At 35.4% G+C, this 17,910-nt stretch overlaps 3 protein-coding genes across 6 annotated transcripts; 2 read left to right on the forward strand and 1 right to left on the reverse strand.

Moving 5' to 3' along the window:
• Positions 1–2,787: 2,787 nt before the first annotated feature.
• Positions 2,788–7,453, forward strand: LOC103486120 (cytosolic Fe-S cluster assembly factor NBP35). Of its 3 annotated transcripts, none has more exons than XM_008443970.3 (4): positions 2,788–3,035; positions 4,759–4,850; positions 4,973–5,074; positions 6,263–7,453. In XM_008443970.3, the coding sequence occupies exons 2-4, from the start codon at positions 4,814–4,816 to the stop codon at positions 7,192–7,194; spliced, it is 1,071 nt and encodes a 356-aa protein (XP_008442192.1). In that variant the 5' UTR covers positions 2,788–3,035; positions 4,759–4,813; the 3' UTR covers positions 7,195–7,453. The 3 variants fall into 3 exon arrangements, with proteins under 3 accessions (XP_008442192.1, XP_008442191.1, XP_008442190.1); XM_008443969.3 differs by having other exon boundaries at positions 4,764–4,850; XM_008443968.3 differs by having other exon boundaries at positions 2,796–3,035; positions 4,687–4,850.
• Positions 7,454–12,854: 5,401 nt separating this feature from the next.
• Positions 12,855–15,449, forward strand: LOC103486119 (54S ribosomal protein L37, mitochondrial). Of its 2 annotated transcripts, XM_017044108.2 has the most exons (3): positions 12,855–13,233; positions 14,273–14,366; positions 14,789–15,449. In XM_017044108.2, exons 2-3 carry the CDS (start codon positions 14,298–14,300, stop codon positions 15,200–15,202), a joined length of 483 nt encoding a protein of 160 aa, XP_016899597.1. In that variant the 5' UTR covers positions 12,855–13,233; positions 14,273–14,297; the 3' UTR covers positions 15,203–15,449. The 2 variants fall into 2 exon arrangements, with proteins under 2 accessions (XP_016899597.1, XP_008442187.1); XM_008443965.2 differs by lacking the exon at positions 14,273–14,366 and having other exon boundaries at positions 12,871–13,233.
• A 329-nt stretch (positions 15,450–15,778) lies between these two features.
• Positions 15,779–16,273, reverse strand: LOC103486202 (uncharacterized). The gene has a single exon (XM_008444069.1). The coding sequence runs from the start codon at positions 16,271–16,273 to the stop codon at positions 15,779–15,781; it is 495 nt and encodes a 164-aa protein (XP_008442291.1).
• Positions 16,274–17,910: the final 1,637 nt, after the last annotated feature.

Below are 17,910 nucleotides of genomic sequence, written 5' to 3' on the forward strand. Positions count from 1 at the left end.
AACGTAATCTTTTATTCAAATCTCTTTGGAAACACTAGTATTGAAATCATTATTTCAAATCAGAATAATTTTTTTAAAAAGTTTTTTTTCAAACACTTTGAAAAAAACACACTCACAACTTGGAATGTCCGCTCTGCCCTAAAAGTCGTTTTCGACAACTAAGAGGAGGCATGCCTCCTAAACCCCATCGCATACTAAACCCCGAATGCCCGAATGCATAGTAAGCGGAACAACTTCTCTTTTACAACCTCAACGTAGGGCTTAAACGCCAAGTTTCTTAACATAGCAATAGAGCTTAGCCTTATCGTCGGGCCTTTAATAATGCAGCAGAATGAGTACAAAACTTTTTTTATTAACTTAACACTTTTACAATGTTCAAACATAACTTAGACTACTCCTTACAACAAAGCTTAAACATAAACTTTAGGCCTCCCTTTTCCTAGCACAGATTTGCACGCCTCATCGTGTAGCAATGCGCCTTGTTCTCTCTTCGCATTGGGGTTTTTAGGGATCCGAGACTTCTTTCTTCAACCCCTTCTCCTCGAGTCATCAACATCCTAACTCGTGGGCAGTCCTCAATAACCCTTTTCTCTCTGCTATACTAGACATTGCTCGTTGCTCTAGATACCTAGAGGAGTAAAGACACAACTTAGTCCTTCGCCTTGATCGCACCTCTTTTAGGGAACCACATTTAAGGTTATTCCTCCCCTAGCTCATCTTGCTAGCTCTCTGGTTCCCTAGCTTGGCTTACCTGCCTGGGTACTGCTCTCGACTTCCTGCTGAGTTTAGTCATTTGAGCTAAAGAGCCATGCACTTACCAACTAGCTCCTTAGATGCAAGATAAGATGATAGTGTTGTTATGTCCCATTGTTGTTATGTCCCACAAGGCTACAGAGTAACTCTGCCTTCCCTCTTTAACTAGACTAGAATGCCTGAGATCCATCCCTCACTTGGCTTCAACGCTTGACATTTAGGAGGAAAACTTAAAACATACGTCAAACGGACTTAGTGAGTGAAAGGTTTGAGAAAAACTTTTAAGAAAAAGTCACGAGAAATCCACGACAAAATACAGAGTAAGTCATAACACATGAAGTTCGATGTAACGAACTATTAATACAAATCGTGTAACCATCACAACTCAAATAACTACTCAACGAGCTACTAATTGTACCACAATCATCGACGTAAGGTTATTCAGAGACCAAGGAATCTCCCCTCGCTAACCTAAGATTCGCTCTAGCCAGTACCATGTGGGTTACCTGGGATATCAAATGGCATCTCGGCACATTCACATTCTTAGACCTGGAAGTTACACTCCACCAGCGTCTTGTTAACATTGTTTCCACAACGAACGCTACAACATCATGTGCTAGAATCATTTTGTGACAAGACCATTTTGAGACCTAGGAATCTCGCCTCGCTGACCAGAGGTTCGCACTTAATCAATGTCATGCAGAGTAACCTAAGATTTACACTAGGGCCTCGTCACATTCCATCTTTCTCTAACTGAAACTCACTTTCAACCAACGTCTCATTATAATCTCACCTAGACCTGGGGTTAGCACCCAACCAACGTCTCGCGATAGATCGTTTCTTCTTTTGTCAGACAATTAATACATTCAATAGACGGAAATGCTACCTTCCCAATTTACTTTCTTTATATAATATTTTAGTGGTAACAATATTATACATTAAGAATCAACGAAAGAACACTTTCATCAACCGAATACCTTTCCATATATCAAGTTTACAAACATGTCATTAACTAATTATGAAAGTCATTCATAAAGCTTTTCTTCCATTGATGGAAGATTCACAAATATTATACTTATGAGAGATGCTAAAAAAGACAAACATTGTTATAAAGATACTCGTTTTTTTAAAAAGAACTACTCGCACATTCATTCATAACTAGTAACAAACACAGAAAAGAATCAACAATAAATAAAAGTTTAGCAATCACGTTGAATCTTAGTTTATCACTCACAAATATACTTAACCTCGACTCCTTCCTTCTCTGCTTTTGGATGTCTCTTCTTGCCTAGTGATTGCCTCGACCAAGTTTCTAGCCTTCAAGATCTCCCTTCTTCATTTTCATCCAAAAATCTAGACATTTTCATCTAATCTTTCAAATATTTTGTTTTATCCCCCCAGGTAATGAAGGACATCCAGCGTTGAACTTATAGCTTTGATCGCCTATTGTGTCATACATGAAACACATCTTTTTGGTAATGGCAACTACAACTCGCATAGCATGTAGAAGCTAGACAAGAAGAGTCGAATTGTGTTTTGAGTTTGTATCTAGTTCTTTTGAAGGAATCTTGTACTAAGGGGTAAATGTACTTTGTTACTAACATCAATAAAGTCGTGGACCGGGTCTACGATTTCAGGCCAGCGTCGTGTACCCGGTCCACGACAAATGACTGGACTCGTGGACCCGGTCCATAAATTCTTACGGGAGTCGTGTACCGGATACACGATTTTCGTACAGAACACCACAGTTGGCAGTCAACAGTACTGTTAACTGCTATTTTGTCTGGTAGTGCGGAAGTCGTGTACCGAGTACACAACTTCCGTCACGTGAAGGCTGCCACCTGTCCTTCATGCCACTGTATATATCACCTTTGAATTTTATTTTTTTTTCGAAATTGTTTTTTATATTTTTGAAAAGACCCATTTATTATATATGAAAAGTATTTTTATTAATCCTAATAAAAAACTAAAACTAATTTTAATTCCAAAGAATATGATATTATAGCCCACGCCACCCACTCACTCTTTTGGTGTTGGGCTTAAACATGCCCAAAATCTCTACCAATTTTTACGAGTTCCAGAGAGGATATACAGTGAACTTGGAAAAACAATTTACGAAATCCTTTCTCCTTTTGCAAGTGTGTGCCGAACGAAAAGGGGTCTGCCGAACGAAAGAACGAAAAACCCTCGTCCCTAGCTCTCGCGATCTCTGTTCGTCTCTCTACTGCCGACGGCCCTTCTCGACGACGGTCGTTCATCCGACGACGACGACGTCTCTCCTGGTAAGTAACGTTCTCTATTTCTCGGCTTTCTCTATTTCATTGTTAAGATAGCGATAGTGTCGGTGATTTCATTGTTTCTTTAGCTTAATACCCCAATAAAGTGTTGTTTGCGAGTCAAAATCAGGCTGTTGACACAGGTTTGGGGTTTAGGCTTTTATAAATAACCTCTCCTGTTCCTTTCCTTTTTTCCTCACTAATCTTAAACACAATAATTGGATTGCTTGTCGCTTCTATATGTATATATGTTTTAAAATAAAAAATAATCAATAGTTGTTGACATATCAAATCGAATCTGAACAATGAGAGGGAAAGGTCTGGGTTTTTTTAAATATCTAGATTAAAGATGCTGAGGAGGCCACAGAGCGGAAGGGTTCACTGGATTTGATCAATTTAGCAGAACAGCTTTCAATTTTCTTGATGTGTTTAGCAATTGAGAATGGCAAAACAACTTTGAATTTCCCATTTTTGTTGGTTTTAACTTACTGTTTGAAACTGGCATTGGAGTTTCTTTTTATCTCTGCATTCTACTTCAGCTCTAGCACCTGTGAACAAATAGTATAACCTCACAAATCATTGTCAACAGAAAAGAAAAAACAAAAAATACAACATGGGTGAAATGATGGTTGGTTCTTTTAAATCATTGATTTCTGGCTAACACTCTTCTTATCTTTTATTCTGAAATAGAAATAACTTTGCAAAGGTTCAAACACAAGATCTAAGACACTCGGAACCGAAACTGAATACTAATCACTTCTTGTACCACTTAGTGCATTAAAGAGACTAGTGTTATTTCATATTTGTATAAATTGAACTGTAAGTTTTATGTATATGTAGATGCAATGGGACAGATAAAGCTAAGAATTTAGACGAGTTGTACTCATCGAAGTAAAGAACAAGTACAGGGAAAGGGCTATCCTTGTTCAACTCATGAAGTTTGTAAAACAAAACAATCTTAAATGTTTGGTTTGCGTTGTGAATTATCTATGCATCTTTCTCCTTTCTAGTTTTATCGATTTCCTTTTTTGTTCCAATTTTAATATTACATTAATCATCCAAACAATGTTGTGTCAATGAGGTTGTTGAAATTGATGAATGAAGAAGTGAGAGACCATGGTCAGACAAGAAAACGTAGTCAATCGATTATAAATACTTAAAAAAGATATAAATTTTTTATAATTTTCTTTTTTATGTTTAATGTAGGACATTTTTGTTGTAGAACATTATTAGGAAAACAAGAAATAAGAAACAAGAAACAAGAAATAGATATCAAACACACATTTCTATTTCTTTTTCTTTTTTTCAAGAAACAAGAAACTGAAACAGTTATCGAACACGTTACTGTTTCTTGTTCTAAACAAAGAAGAAATAGGGGACAAGAAACGAGAAACAGGAAACAGGGAACAGAAACGTTACCAAACGGGTCCTTAAAGTACAAATTTATGCATCTTAACATCATTCTCCTATAAATTAGCTTATCAGAAATTATGAATTATTTGTTTCAAGTTCATTTTGAATTAATAAATGTGTCTGTTTCATGATAATGGTATATTGTATACGGGTTGCTAGAGATAGAGGCTTTCAGCCCAATTTGATTCTTTAGAAGAAGCTTGGAAATGCTTGTAAAAGAAAATCTATCGTGCTTGATCTGCAGTAGGAATATACTTCTTTAAGCACGGACCCATTCCTATAATAAAGCTAATAGGTGAATGATTTCTCCTGCAAGGAAAGACATCAAATTCGCAAAAATCTCATTGGCGTTGAAGAAGAAGACATAGCCAATGGAGAATAGCGAAATCCCTGAAAACGCCAATGAAAGTAATGGATTTCCTTCCTATTCATTGTATTTTTCATTTGTAGATTGTTCGACTTATTAGCCCTTTTTTGTTTTCTGTTTTTCATTTTCATTCATGTTCTCTTTGTGGGTTTTTGGGTTTCAGATTGCCCGGGTCCTGAGTCGGAGTCTGCAGGGAAATCAGATGCCTGTCAAGGATGTCCCAACCAATCCATTTGTGCTACTGCACCTAAAGGCCCTGACCCAGGTTCTCTTTGTCCTGTAAATCTATTTGCTTTTTGTTGCTTGTAGCAGAAATTTGGCTTAGATTATAGAAATTGCTTTGTTGTTATAGTTCACAAGCTTTTTCGGCTGATTGGTTTATTCTGTTTAGATAGTTTCTTAAACTAACAGTAATGTCGATGGATGAGGTATACATGTAACATGCCATAGTTTGATTTATTTTCTTGATAATCTGGGTTTTGCTTCATGGTTTTCCCACCTGTGTTTTTAAATGTCCAAGGTGCACTAAGGCACAATGGCTCTCTAGAGCCTAGGCGCAAGGCGCACAAAAAGGCATGGGCTTTTTTGTGAGGCGCATTACATATAAAATTATTACATTAAAAAGAGAAAGCATAGTTGAAGTTGAAATATGGAAAAAAAAGACCTCAAACATAAGATTTTTTGCATTTAGACTTAGTAAACTTGATTCTTCTAGTTAATAATTAAGGAAAATCCTTAATTATTACTATTTAAAAAAAAATAATGAAAAAGCCCCAAAGGGCAGAGCTTTGAGCCTTGGGGCTTCACAAAAGGTGCGGGCTTTGTTTTGTGAGCCTTGCCTTTCCTAAATACGTAGTTATCAAGTTGGTTTCTGTATGACAAAGTGCTATTGATTTTGTAAAAATATTGTCATAATGTTTACGTGTAAGGTTCTCACCTATTATTGAATTTGTGTTGAGATTTTATAAACAGTCACTTTCTAAAAGTATAGGAACCAAGAGTGGATGTTTCGAACGTATTATAGAGAAAGATAGGTAAGTAGAACGAAAAAAGAAGTTATTAAGTTTTCTTAAGACATCGGAGGGTTGCACAGGACATCTCCTGTTTGTATTTTTTATTCTCTCGAACCAAGCAAAATATGTGAGTTAAACTTTACAAGCTTTAGAAGACATCTTTTATTTGTTGAGTTTACTGTAGTACCAGTAAGTGAAATTGTGATGTGAAAGGCAGACGTACTTTTTGATGTTGCATTGTTTAGAATATACCTTAGTTTTCTTTCTTTTATTTAGTCCAGGGGTTACTCGACATTTTGGCAAATTGATTCTTTGCCTAGAAGGCATTAATGTTTTGAATGTTTGGCTTTTTAAATCCTATTTCTGAATACACTAGTCGAAACTATTAACCATTCATGTTTTTATGCTCTATTTACCATTCTTTCCTCACCTTTTTCCAGACCTGATTTCAATAGCGGAACGAATGGCAACGGTTAAGCACAAGATTCTTGTTCTATCAGGTAAGGGTGGGGTTGGAAAGAGCACATTCTCTGCTCAGCTTGCATTTGCCCTTGCTGCCATGGACTTCCAGGTGGGTCTCCTTGATATTGATATTTGTGGCCCGAGTATCCCAAAGATGCTAGGTCTAGAAGGTCAAGATGTGCATCAGAGTAACCTTGGATGGTCCCCTGTTTACATAGAGTCCAACCTTGGAGTTATGTCGATTGGTTTCATGCTCCCTAACCCCGACGAAGCGGTCATTTGGAGAGGCCCTCGAAAAAATGGGCTTATTAAGCAGTTTCTAAAGGATGTGTATTGGGGAGAGCTTGATTTTCTGGTTGTTGATGCTCCACCTGGGACTTCAGATGAGCACATATCAATTGTACAATGCCTCAAGGCTACTGGAATCGACGGTGCAATCATCGTCACAACTCCACAACAAGTGTCTCTCATTGATGTGCGGAAAGAAGTGAGTTTCTGCAAAACAGTAGGAGTAGAAGTTCTTGGAGTTGTAGAGAACATGAGCAGCTTGTGCCAACCACTATTAGATATGAAGTTCTTGAAGACAACAGAGGCCGGAGAGCAGACAGATGTAACAGAATGGGTGGGAGAGTACATTCGAGAAAAAGCGCCAGAGCTTCTAAACTTGATTACTTATAGTGAAGTGTTCGATAGTAGCGGAGGTGGTGCTGCAAAAATGTGTAGGGAGATGGATGTGCCATTCCTAGGGAAGGTACCATTGGATCCACAGCTTTGCAAGGCAGCTGAAGAAGGAAGGTCCTGTTTTGGTGACCAAAAATGTGGGGTAAGTGCCTCAGCACTGAAGAAGATTATAGAGAAGTTGATACAAAATCAAGGGTTTTCAACAATGTCAATAGATGCTAAAGCCTAGGACAGACAGCACAGCTTTTGAACACACGTGGTTGTGCAATTACTTAATACAGCACAACTTTTGAACACATCTTTGGTCCTCTTAGTTTGTAAGGTATCATAATATACTTCACTTTTATCACTCTTTCACAAAAGGTATATGTTTGTCTCCTTTTGGTGGATTTAAAGTTATCTCATTCCTATTGCTTAGTGAATATTCCTACACATCAATTTGTTAAACTCGAAAGAAGAATGTTAGGGAAAAATAATTTTTGGGTTTAGTTTCTGTTTTAGTATTTAGATTTTAAAATGTCGTTCTTTTAGTCTTTTAGTTTGATTTCATCGAATTGTTGCAATTTTACTCAAATTTCAATATTTACTTTTCTAATTTTTAACTATTTCATTATAATAATGATAAAATTTTAAAAAAAGTGTTCAATTTTTCTATTTTTGACTATTTTTGGAAAGGAAACCTTAGAGAAGTTTTTTATGATTAACTTTTCAAAATAGCTTTTTTTTTCCTTAATAAATATTCACAATAACATTTTGTTTTAAAATACAAACATTGTTGCCCTCATAGATGAAAGTAAGAATAAAAAATAAAAAAATTACAAAGGTATATTTGACTTGTACAACATTGTGTATTTGTTTCTTTGAAAAATATATTAAGTATATTTGATAAGCGTAGAAATAAGACAATTTGTACAATATACTTATCTATACGCACAAAAGATAAGCTATTGCATTTGTAATGTATATTTACAGTTTTTAGTATAGTCGTAACGGAAAGCTTCAAGTGGTTGAAAGTTTCCATCCCAACTAATTTCATTTTTTTTTCATTTTATTATTCATTCTTGTTTGTTTTTATCTTCATTCTAATAGTTTTTTTTTTTCAAATTTTATTTTACTTATTTCTTGAGTGCAAAAATAATGGCATATTCATCTCTATCAAAATAAATAAATAAATAAATATAATAATAATAAGTAGGTATTTTGCAAATAAAAAAATATCAGGATAAAAGAACTATAAATTGCATAGTATAAGTATAATAACTAAATGGAAACAAATCAATATTGTTGCTTCTTTTATTTTTAAATATACAAAAAAAATTGTTTGTAAGAAGACGTAAGGTTAATTTTTATAAATGTAACAAAACACAAAAATATTTACGATCCGTGTAACAAAAGACAATATTTTCATAAATTTCATATTTGCTCTTGAATATTGCAGACGATTCATTATTTCTTTTTCTTCTTCTTCTTTGCATTTATTCATTTTATCATCCAGATTTTTTCTTTCTTCTATTTTTAAACAATTCATTCTTCTGTTTAAATCTCATATTTCATCTTCACTATTTTCGAAGAGATTCTTTGAAGCTACTTCATCTTTCTCATATTCGAGAATATCAAGATCGTTTGATATCATTTTGACATGATCTAAACCATCGTTTACCATTGTCAAAATGATTGTTTACCATGATCAACACGATCGTTTAAATTTGAAGTCTTTTTCTCATCGTTTAAAATGATCTAAACAATTGTGTTCACATGATCTAAAGATTGCCTACCATAGTTAACCACCCAAACCTCTTTATACTGGGTTGAGGTCATTACTACTTAAGGATAATAAAGCTTTTTTAAATCAAAATGGAAAATAACTATTTTTTATAATTAAAACCTCAAATACTCATTAAAATTGTAAATAACTAATGTATGTAGAAATAAATCTCTAAAAAAGAAATCCTAACTCGGGCCCTATCTAATTTTAAAAGAGTAATAATAAAAAAATATACTAAAAAATATTGAAATCAAACTGATAATATAATGGTGGAAGCAAAAAGTTTCCCTATGCATGTCACGGTCACTTCTTGTCATTCGCTCTACCTTTGTCTGAAAAATTAAACATTAAAGAGTGAGTATAAAAATATACTCAATAAGGGACCTACTACTAGTCCCGCTAGGTGTTTGTTAACTTCCTATTAGAATCCTATAAAGTAGTACCCCTAACTGGCACGTTCCCGAACACGCACAAATTGCGATCCCATAGGAACATCTCTGGTCTTCGATGACCCTAAAGGAACACCCAGAACAAAACTGGTCTTCGGTAAACACAAAGGAACACCTAGGACGAACTGATCTTTAGTGAACCCGAAGGAAACACTGAGACAATCGGGCTGTGAGTGACCTCGTCGAGTCACTCCTATACAATCATCTCATACTGGACTGGTGATCCCGTTGGACTACATAGTCATAAAAAGGTGGTGATCCCAAGGGACACCCATGTAGGTACGACTCTAATAGATAAAGTTAACTGAACACCCTATCTATAGCATGTAGCATAACATAACATCATAAGCATGACATGAATATTAATCATAGTAAATCATGAGATTAATATTTCATGCATTAACATTAACATCATCAATCATCATAAAAAAAACTCAGTCATAACTACCAGTTATCATTATCAACATAAACTCATACATATCAGTCATCATCGTTAACCATACATCATGCATTTTAGCTAAGTCAATGCATAATATCACATGCAAACTCTTACTTCAGTACGAAGGTCTAGTAGGAGAATCTCTTACCTGGAGAGTAGCTTAATCAAGTTCTAATAGCAATAGTCAAGCTTTCTCAAACAATGAAGTCCTAAATAGTAAGGGAAAATACTAAGTTCAATAACTTAATTAACAGTTGCTCAAGGATTCAAAAATCAATTTAATTCAACTTACCCAAAGTTGAGATTGAATTCCAATTCAACCTTGATTAGGGAGAAATCAAAGTTCTCAGTGCTTCCAATTAGAGCTACCGAACATTCACGAAGAAATAACCTAATTTAATCCAAAATTAAGTTATTTAGGGTCCAAAATTAATATCTCATGGATATTATCCAAAACCCATTAAATACTTACCAAAACTTACCAAAAATAGGAAAAAAAGATCAAAATACAGGCTTGCGGCTTGGCTGAAGGTAGAAAACGACTCGCTGAGAGGTGGCAGCTTGTGTGTGGCTTGAACCCAGCGAACGACTCACGAAGAAGCAGCTTGGGAAAATGCAGCTCGATTGATGCGGATGACACGGGCGACTCACACGCATGGCTTGAATCTGAGGCTGGAAGCAGCTCGGGTGGACTCGACTCGCGCCCTTGCAAATTCAACGATCGACGACTGATGAGGCTTCGTCAATAGCTGTTGCTCAATGGGACGATGCGGTGGAAGACGACGCGCAACAAGAAATAGCTCGATCGACGAACAATGGGGAAGAGGAGCGGCTTGCGATCAGAGACGAATAAATGAGGCATCAGAGCACGATGGTAGCCCAACCCATGACTACGACTCTTGTTCGTGCAGCACGGATGTGCGACGGCTTGCAAACGGGAGGGTGAACTTACAACATATAAAAGAATGCAACTGAATTGTTTTGGGAAGGGATGCCAAATGACGTGAAAAAGTATGTTGCCTAATGTTATATCTATTAAAGGAATAAGTCTCAAGCACTGTCTCCACCCTTCCTCAGTTTAATTTGGGAAGACATATCAATGGACTTTGTAGAGGCACTTCTACACCCAAAAAGGTGTGACATGGTGCGTATGGTGGCGATAGGCTGAGTAGGTTTGCTCATTTCATTTCGTTGGGTCATCCTTTCTCAACATGTACAGTGGCAAGGATATTTGTTAAGAAGATAGTGTTGTTTCATGGGTACCCTCGATCCTTCGTGTCGGATAGGGATGAATCTTTTGTGAGTCTTTTCTGGAGAGAACTTTTCTAGGTACAAGGTACACAATTGAAGCGGAGCACGATATTTCGTTGACAAATCGACAATTAGACTGAAGTAGTAAACAAGTGCTCAGAGTTGTATTTGCGTTGTTTCTGTGGCGAGAGGCCCCAAACTTAGAGTGAGCGGATTTATTGGGCGGAATATTGTTATTAACATCCGTCACCATGCTTCAATTAAACCAACCCCTTATGTTGTTGTCTATGGACAACCACCCCTTACAATCATTTGTTATGGACAGACAAAGGGAATGACAAGTGACTCTATGGATCGACATCTACAAGACAGGCATAATTCTAGCCGTGATGAAGGAACTCCTTTAGCATGCCTAGGTGGAGATGAAGAATTTCCCATATGTCCATCGCTGGGATGTGGCATTTGAGGTTGAAGATTAGATGTATTTGAAAATTCGTCCTTATAAGCAACAAACATTGGAGAATCGTCGGTGTGAGAAGATGAGTCCTACGTTTTTTGGCCGATATCAGAACATGGCACATGTAGGGGAGGTTGCTTATTTGTTGGATTTGTTGGAATCAGCTCATATTCATCCCTTTTTTCACACTTCACAACTTAAGAAGGCGATAGTTGAGAAACATGTTATTCAACAAGACATCTCCTTATTGAATGATCAGATGGAGTGGATCTTGGAACTGAAGAAGGTAACCTAGATTAGTTGGAACGAGGTCGAGCATGATTGGGAATGTTAAGTGAATTGGAAGAATCAACTAGATTAAGAAGCTATATGGGAATTATATGCTGTGTATACCGCCCAATTCCCAAACTTCTACCTTGAGAATAAGGTGACTCTTCACTATAGGGGTAATGTTAGGCCCTATGGGTGGATAGTGAAACCACATAAACCGAACTGATTTTGAAAATCAAATCGAACCAATTTTTATACAAACACGAAAAGTGCAGTTTTTTGCTGTCTTAAATAGTTATAAATCAAATTTAAACGGTTCAGTTCGATTTCTATTTTAAAAACTGCTTTTGAAACCAAACCAAACCTCCTTTTAATAAATAAAATTATATATATTTTTTAAAAGGAAGTTTTAAAAAATAGAACAAAACGTGAAAATATTTACATAGTATAGAATAATTTTGAAAATGGAAAAAGCCCACAAGCCCACAAGCCCACAATGTGAAATAACAAAAATACCCTGCGATTAATCGACCATACGCAAGTACAAAAAGCTTGGTACATAATCGTTCATATATTGGTACACGATCATTCAGATCTTGGTAAAACAATCATGGTTCATGGTACATGCTCTTGTACCAAATATAAACGATCATGTACCAAACCTAAACAATCCTGTACCCAATCTAAAAGATCTTGGTATACGATCTTGTACCAAATCTAAATGATTCTAGTACATGGTATTGTACAAAGATCATTTAGATATTAGTACACGATGATTTAGAGTTTGGTAAACGATCTTTTGTACCAAATCTAAACTATCTTGTTACATGATCTTGTACCAATATTTAAATGAATTCGGTATACGATTGTTTAGATCTTGTATCAATATCATTTAGATCTTGTGTCGATAAGAAAAAAAGAAAATGAGAGATGTTGAAGAAGGAAAAATTTTTGGAAGAGGAAATGAAGAAATCGCCAACAAGAAAAAGTTAGAATATGAAGAATGAGAAGTAATAATAGGAAGAGGAGATGTTTAAATCACAAAGAAGATGAATCACAAATAAGAAAAAGAAAAAGAAATGACGAATCGTTCCGTAATATTAAGGGGTAAATCTAGAATTTATGAATTTTTTTTGTTACACGGACTATAATTATTGTTGGGTATTGTTACATTTATGTAAATTATCTTATTAAAATATATATATATATATATATATATATATATATATATGTAATTTTATTTATTAATAATATATATAAGTTTATTTTAGGGTTCGTTGCCCTTTCCTTAAGCCCACTACCAAGTACCAGCCACCTTCATCTCCATTCCCCATCCCTCCATCTCTTTCATCTCGCATTTCTCCTCTCGCATATCCTCTTTTGTTCCCTCTTCTTCCATCTCTTCGATCTCCACCGCCACGCCGGCCAATATCAATCATCTCCTCTTCTTCCATCTCTCAGGACACTTCCCAATATCAATCCTTCCCAACATCAATCCCAAATCAAACTAGCACAAGGCATGAACTTGAAGAAATGAAAAATTGAAAGATCATAAAATTTCAATCTTACGAACTTGAAGAGGAAAGGGGAAAAACTCTAGCAGGCGTAGGAGAGCTGACTACGGAGGCAGGCGAGAGGTTAGTATTGACGCACGATGCTGGAAGTTTGAAAAATTTACTGAAATTAGGGCTGGGTATAGTCTTATTAGGGAAATTATAATGAATCAGAATAGGTTGGGGTTTCATTTGTGCCAATTTATTGTATAGAATGAATTTTCTTTTCTTAGGCTCAAACCATGAATTTAGGGCTTTGAGAAAGAAAGATATAATTTGAGTTGAATATTGAAAGTTCTCTAGAACTGGATTAAGCGTGATCCAATTTGTAATACAAAAATTCTTACATTTCCAAAGTTAAGGAAATAAAAAGAAAACAACTTCGATCAAATACCAAAAAATTAAGGGAAAAAAAAACGAAAACCGATTTCGAAACTGAGCTTATATTCGATTCGGTTCGAGCTGCACAACGGTGCGGTTTGGTTTTGCATACAATTTCTTTTTTAATTTTCAGTTCGGTTTGGGAAACCGTGTCCACCCCTATCGATTGGGGTCGCTGGCTGTGGATCCTGCTTTTGTACGGGTGTTGGGGGAAATGGGAACGCTGGGTAGTATTTAAGGATCTTTTGTGTTAGAATTAGTTGTCTTGAATTTTGTGATAGAACTGTAGTTCTTGGGAGGAGAGAGTTAGAGACCACTCCTCTTATTTGGCTGGGTTTAATGTGCTCTTTTGTTAGTTATTTTCTATCAAAAACATTCCCCTGTTCTGTTCATTTGTGTTCTTTTATTAGTTGTGTTGCCTGTTGCCTTGCAGTTTGGAAAACACTTTGGCACCAAATAGTTCGTCGAGTAATTTATCCACAATTGGAATTGGGTACTTGTTAGGAATAATGGGCTTGATTAAAACCCCTACAATCTCAACACCAGCTTCATCTTTCTTTCACGAATTAAAATTTTGATCTCATCTTGGCTTGGTTAAAATCCTTACTTGGCTGGATTGTACTAGTTAATTAACATTTCACGAATTAAGCTTTTGATCTAATCTTTTGGAAATTGAGGATGTCTGAAGCATTCTCTGGACCAGTTGTTCAATTGTATGGTCACAACTCCTACATGTTTGCAGTTTCCTTGGTTTTGAATATCATCGCATGCTGTTGGACAACTGTAATATATTGTTGGTCACATTTCCAATGGTGCTTGTTCAAATGCCCTGTGGGGTAAGTTTGAATTTGCCGCTTCTACCACTACATCAATATATTTATCTCACTTCTGTGGTTAGGAATCTGTCGGTGAGGGAGATTCTCAAAAATCAAACTAGGTGTACATTAGAGGGATTGGATGTCTAAGCAGTAAGCGATGCTTGTTGAATTATCTGATTGAAACATACCTACCGTTCTATGTTTCTAAAGACGGATTTTTCCTTATTGTATAAACTAGAATAAATACTAGTCTTCATTTGTAAACAAGCAGGTTCTTAATAATTAAAATTTTGTTTGCTCTTTGTTTGCACCCCATATTGTTTAATCATCATTTGATCCTAGTTTTATCTGTGAAAGTAGGAACTTCATCGCATACCAAGTTGGCCGGTGAATTATTTCATCAGAATTAATAATTCTGAATGTTTGTTTCTGTTTTGCAGAAAAAGAAAAAAATGGGTTTGAGCCAAATTAGATTTTTTAGAAGGAACATTATTGTCAGTAGCAAAGATCTAATACAACTGACGTCGGTACGATCATTTGCTGCCGGGGGAAAATCAAAGAAGGGATCTAAAGGGGGTGCAGCTGCTGATGCTCCTAAAGCATCAATTCTAAGTAAAGAGGTGAAGTCTACGACTGTAGTTGGTGCCAATATTCTCAAGGAAGGTGCAGATCCAAAAATTATGGCAGACTCAGAATACCCTGCTTGGCTGTGGCATTTGCTTGATAAGCATCCACCTCTAAGTGAATTACGAAGGAAGAATGCTGAAAGTCTTCCTTATGCAGATCTCAGACGCTTTGTTAAATTGGATACTCGAGCAAGGATCAAGGAAAACAATTCTATTAAGGCCAAGTAACAATATAGTAGAGGCAGACTTTGTTTTTGTTTCTTTTGTGAATGTAATGCAACTCTTTGTCAAACTTTGTATCAATGTGCAAGTCCCGACTTGCATTCTCTCCCTTTTAGTTACTGTCTGTTTTCCAAGTCCATTTTAATGTACTAATTTCAGATGAAATTCGACAAGTTCGGCTTAATTTGAAAGCCAATCTTGTTATATTTCTTTTGCTTTTGCAGTAAAAATGAGAGTTGGAGAGTTAAGTCAATCTTGTTATATTTCATTTGAATGCATGAATGTCCCCTTTGAGTAAATTTATGAAAATAGAATCTTAAAGATTTTTTTTAAAATTTTTTTTAAACAACACAGTTTACATGGAAATCAACACCTTTGAAGCTTCATATTTGAAATTGAACAAGTTCCATACGTTTCCCCTTACTTTATATGTTTCACCGATGATATTTTCACCGATTATCAAAAATTACATTAACATAATTCTCAAAAGAAAAAAGAGAGAGAGAGAGAGAGAGAGAGAGAGAGAGAGAGAGAGAGAACTAAGATAATTCTCATAAGCAAAATTAAGAAGAGTGAGTGTGTTCATGATTCTAATGGAGCTCTACACAATGGGCAAGAGTTGTTGATTTGAAGCCATGTAAGGACGCATGATTTGTGATACACATGACCACATGGAATCCTACTCACCTCCTTCCCCTTTCCTTTTAGCTCTTCATAACAAACACTGCAATCTCCGATTTCTTCTTCTTCTTCTTTATTAAACCCATCAAATTTCTGCTTCATTATTAATCTCTCAATCGCAGACTCCGGCGCCCCTCTTGTCCTTGGGGGTGGAGTTTCTTGAAATCCTTGCTCTCCGATGATCAAGTCCTCCACATGATCGATGTTGGCTTCAATTTTGAAGCTCGGAAGAATGGCACGAAACTGTAAAGCAAAGGAGAGAATCTCGTGACAAATGGTTCGGCGAACAGAGGAATGGAGGTTGAAGGAACACAGAAACTGATTAACCAAAAATTGAATTGATTGTTGTTGTCGAGGATGGCGGAGATTAGAAAAAGGAATCAAAGTGTCCCCCATGAGGGTTGAGGGAGTCTGTTGAATTATTTGATCTGAAATGACGAGACGGCTGGAATACCGAAATCGAACAATGAGGAATTGATGGGTGTTTGGAGAGGCGGAAAGAGAACAATGAAAGGAAGAAGAAGTACAGAGAGACATGATGATGCAGGTAAAAGAATGTGGAATGGAATGGAATTGATTGGGGGAAACAGAGTTTTTGTTTCACCAACGGCTATCATCCCAACGGCTCTTTTTTCTTTCTTGGGAGTCAAGTTTCGGTAAGGGCTGTTTTCCTCCGCATTGCGTCCATCCTCCTCCGTCCCCCACACCATTTCCCTCCTCTCTCCACACCTTTTCATTATTGTTATACTAAATATACATATATTTTTTAAGTTTTTTTAAAAATATAATAAAGCCTAAAATATTTGAACATTTTTTAAAACAAAAAAAAAAATCTACAATGGAAAATACCAAAAATATCATGCAACAATATATTCTGGTAGACGATAATTTAGATTTGGCTAGCACACAATCGTTTAGATTTGGTCGTTTAGATTTGGATAGCCAATATATTTTTTCAATTCTATTCTTTAATGTTACCTAATCGTTTTATTTTGGTTACACGGTCGTTTAAATTCAGTCATTTAAATCTAAAGGGTTTTTTTTTTTCAAAATTTGGTACACCAATCGTTTAGATTTGTTTGCACGATCGTTTATTTTTTCAAGATTCTTTGATACACAATCATTTAGATTTGGCTAAATGATTTTTTTTTAATTCTTTTCGTACACGATCGTTTATTTTTTTTTACCCAATCGTTTAGACTTGGCTACTTCAATTTAAACGATTTTTTTCAAGATTCTTTATAAACGATCTTCTAGATTTGGTTACCTTAATCTAAACGACGTAAAACAAGAGGAAAAGAAGAAAACGATGGAAAGAAATCCCAGCGAAAAGAAGAAGAGAAAAAACAAAAGAAAGACAATAGAAAGAATTAGATTTGGTTACCCAAATCTAAACAACATATAAGAAAAGAAGAAAACAAGAAAGATGATGGAAAGAAATCGCAACAGAAAAAAAAAGAGAAAAAGAAGAAAGATGATAGAAAAAAATCGTAGTGAAGAGGAGAAGAAAGACGAAAGAGCAAATTTGAAATATTTAAAAAATGACTAACTTTATAGACTTTGTTATAGGGGCCGTAAATATTTTAGTAGTTTGTTATATTTATGAAAATTTACCGTATCTTTTAATTAAATTATAAATTTGGTTAGGTTAGCATCCAATTTTAAAATGACATTTTTACGTGACATTTCAAGATTTGTTTGAAAATGTTTTGGTTTTCTATTTTTTGTTTCTATTTCTCATTTGTTTAAAAAACTAACATGTTTACTAATCATTCATATGGTTGAAAACATTCCTAAAAATTAGTCAAAATTGAGAAACTAAAAAAAAGAGTAGCTTTCTCTGTTCCATTTCTATTTTATTTAATGTTGTTTCTTAAATTGAACAAAATTGTGTCAACGAGTAACCATGTTTTTAACACTCTCATCTTTCATGGTTTTGAGATTAAATCTTAGTTTTTTATTTTTCATTTTGTTTGGTTAATTTTTATAAATATAACAAACAACTAAAATACTTATTACATGTATAACAAAAT

The sequence above is a fragment of the Cucumis melo genome, chromosome 8 (genome assembly GCF_025177605.1).
Source record: "Cucumis melo cultivar AY chromosome 8, USDA_Cmelo_AY_1.0, whole genome shotgun sequence".
In the NCBI taxonomy this organism is placed as follows: domain Eukaryota; kingdom Viridiplantae; phylum Streptophyta; class Magnoliopsida; order Cucurbitales; family Cucurbitaceae; genus Cucumis; species Cucumis melo.

What these genes read in the sequence shown, in the direction of transcription:
- LOC103486120 (XM_008443970.3), top strand. Translation starts at nt 4,814, where the DNA reads ATGGAGAATAGCGAAATCCCTGAAAACGCCAATGAAA. An exon ending in CCCTGAAAACGCCAATGAAA is followed by an intron (nt 4,851 to 4,972) that starts GTAATGGATTTC and finishes TTTGGGTTTCAG; the next exon opens with ATTGCCCGGGTCCTGAGTCG. An exon ending in ACCTAAAGGCCCTGACCCAG is followed by an intron (nt 5,075 to 6,262) that starts GTTCTCTTTGTC and finishes ACCTTTTTCCAG; the next exon opens with ACCTGATTTCAATAGCGGAA.
- LOC103486202 (XM_008444069.1), bottom strand. Translation starts at nt 16,273, where the DNA reads ATGGGGGACACTTTGATTCCTTTTTCTAATCTCCGCCATCCTCGACAA.
- LOC103486119 (XM_017044108.2), top strand. Translation starts at nt 14,298, where the DNA reads ATGCTGTTGGACAACTGTAATATATTGTTGGTCACATTTCCAATGGTG. An exon ending in TTGTTCAAATGCCCTGTGGG is followed by an intron (nt 14,367 to 14,788) that starts GTAAGTTTGAAT and finishes TCTGTTTTGCAG; the next exon opens with AAAAAGAAAAAAATGGGTTT.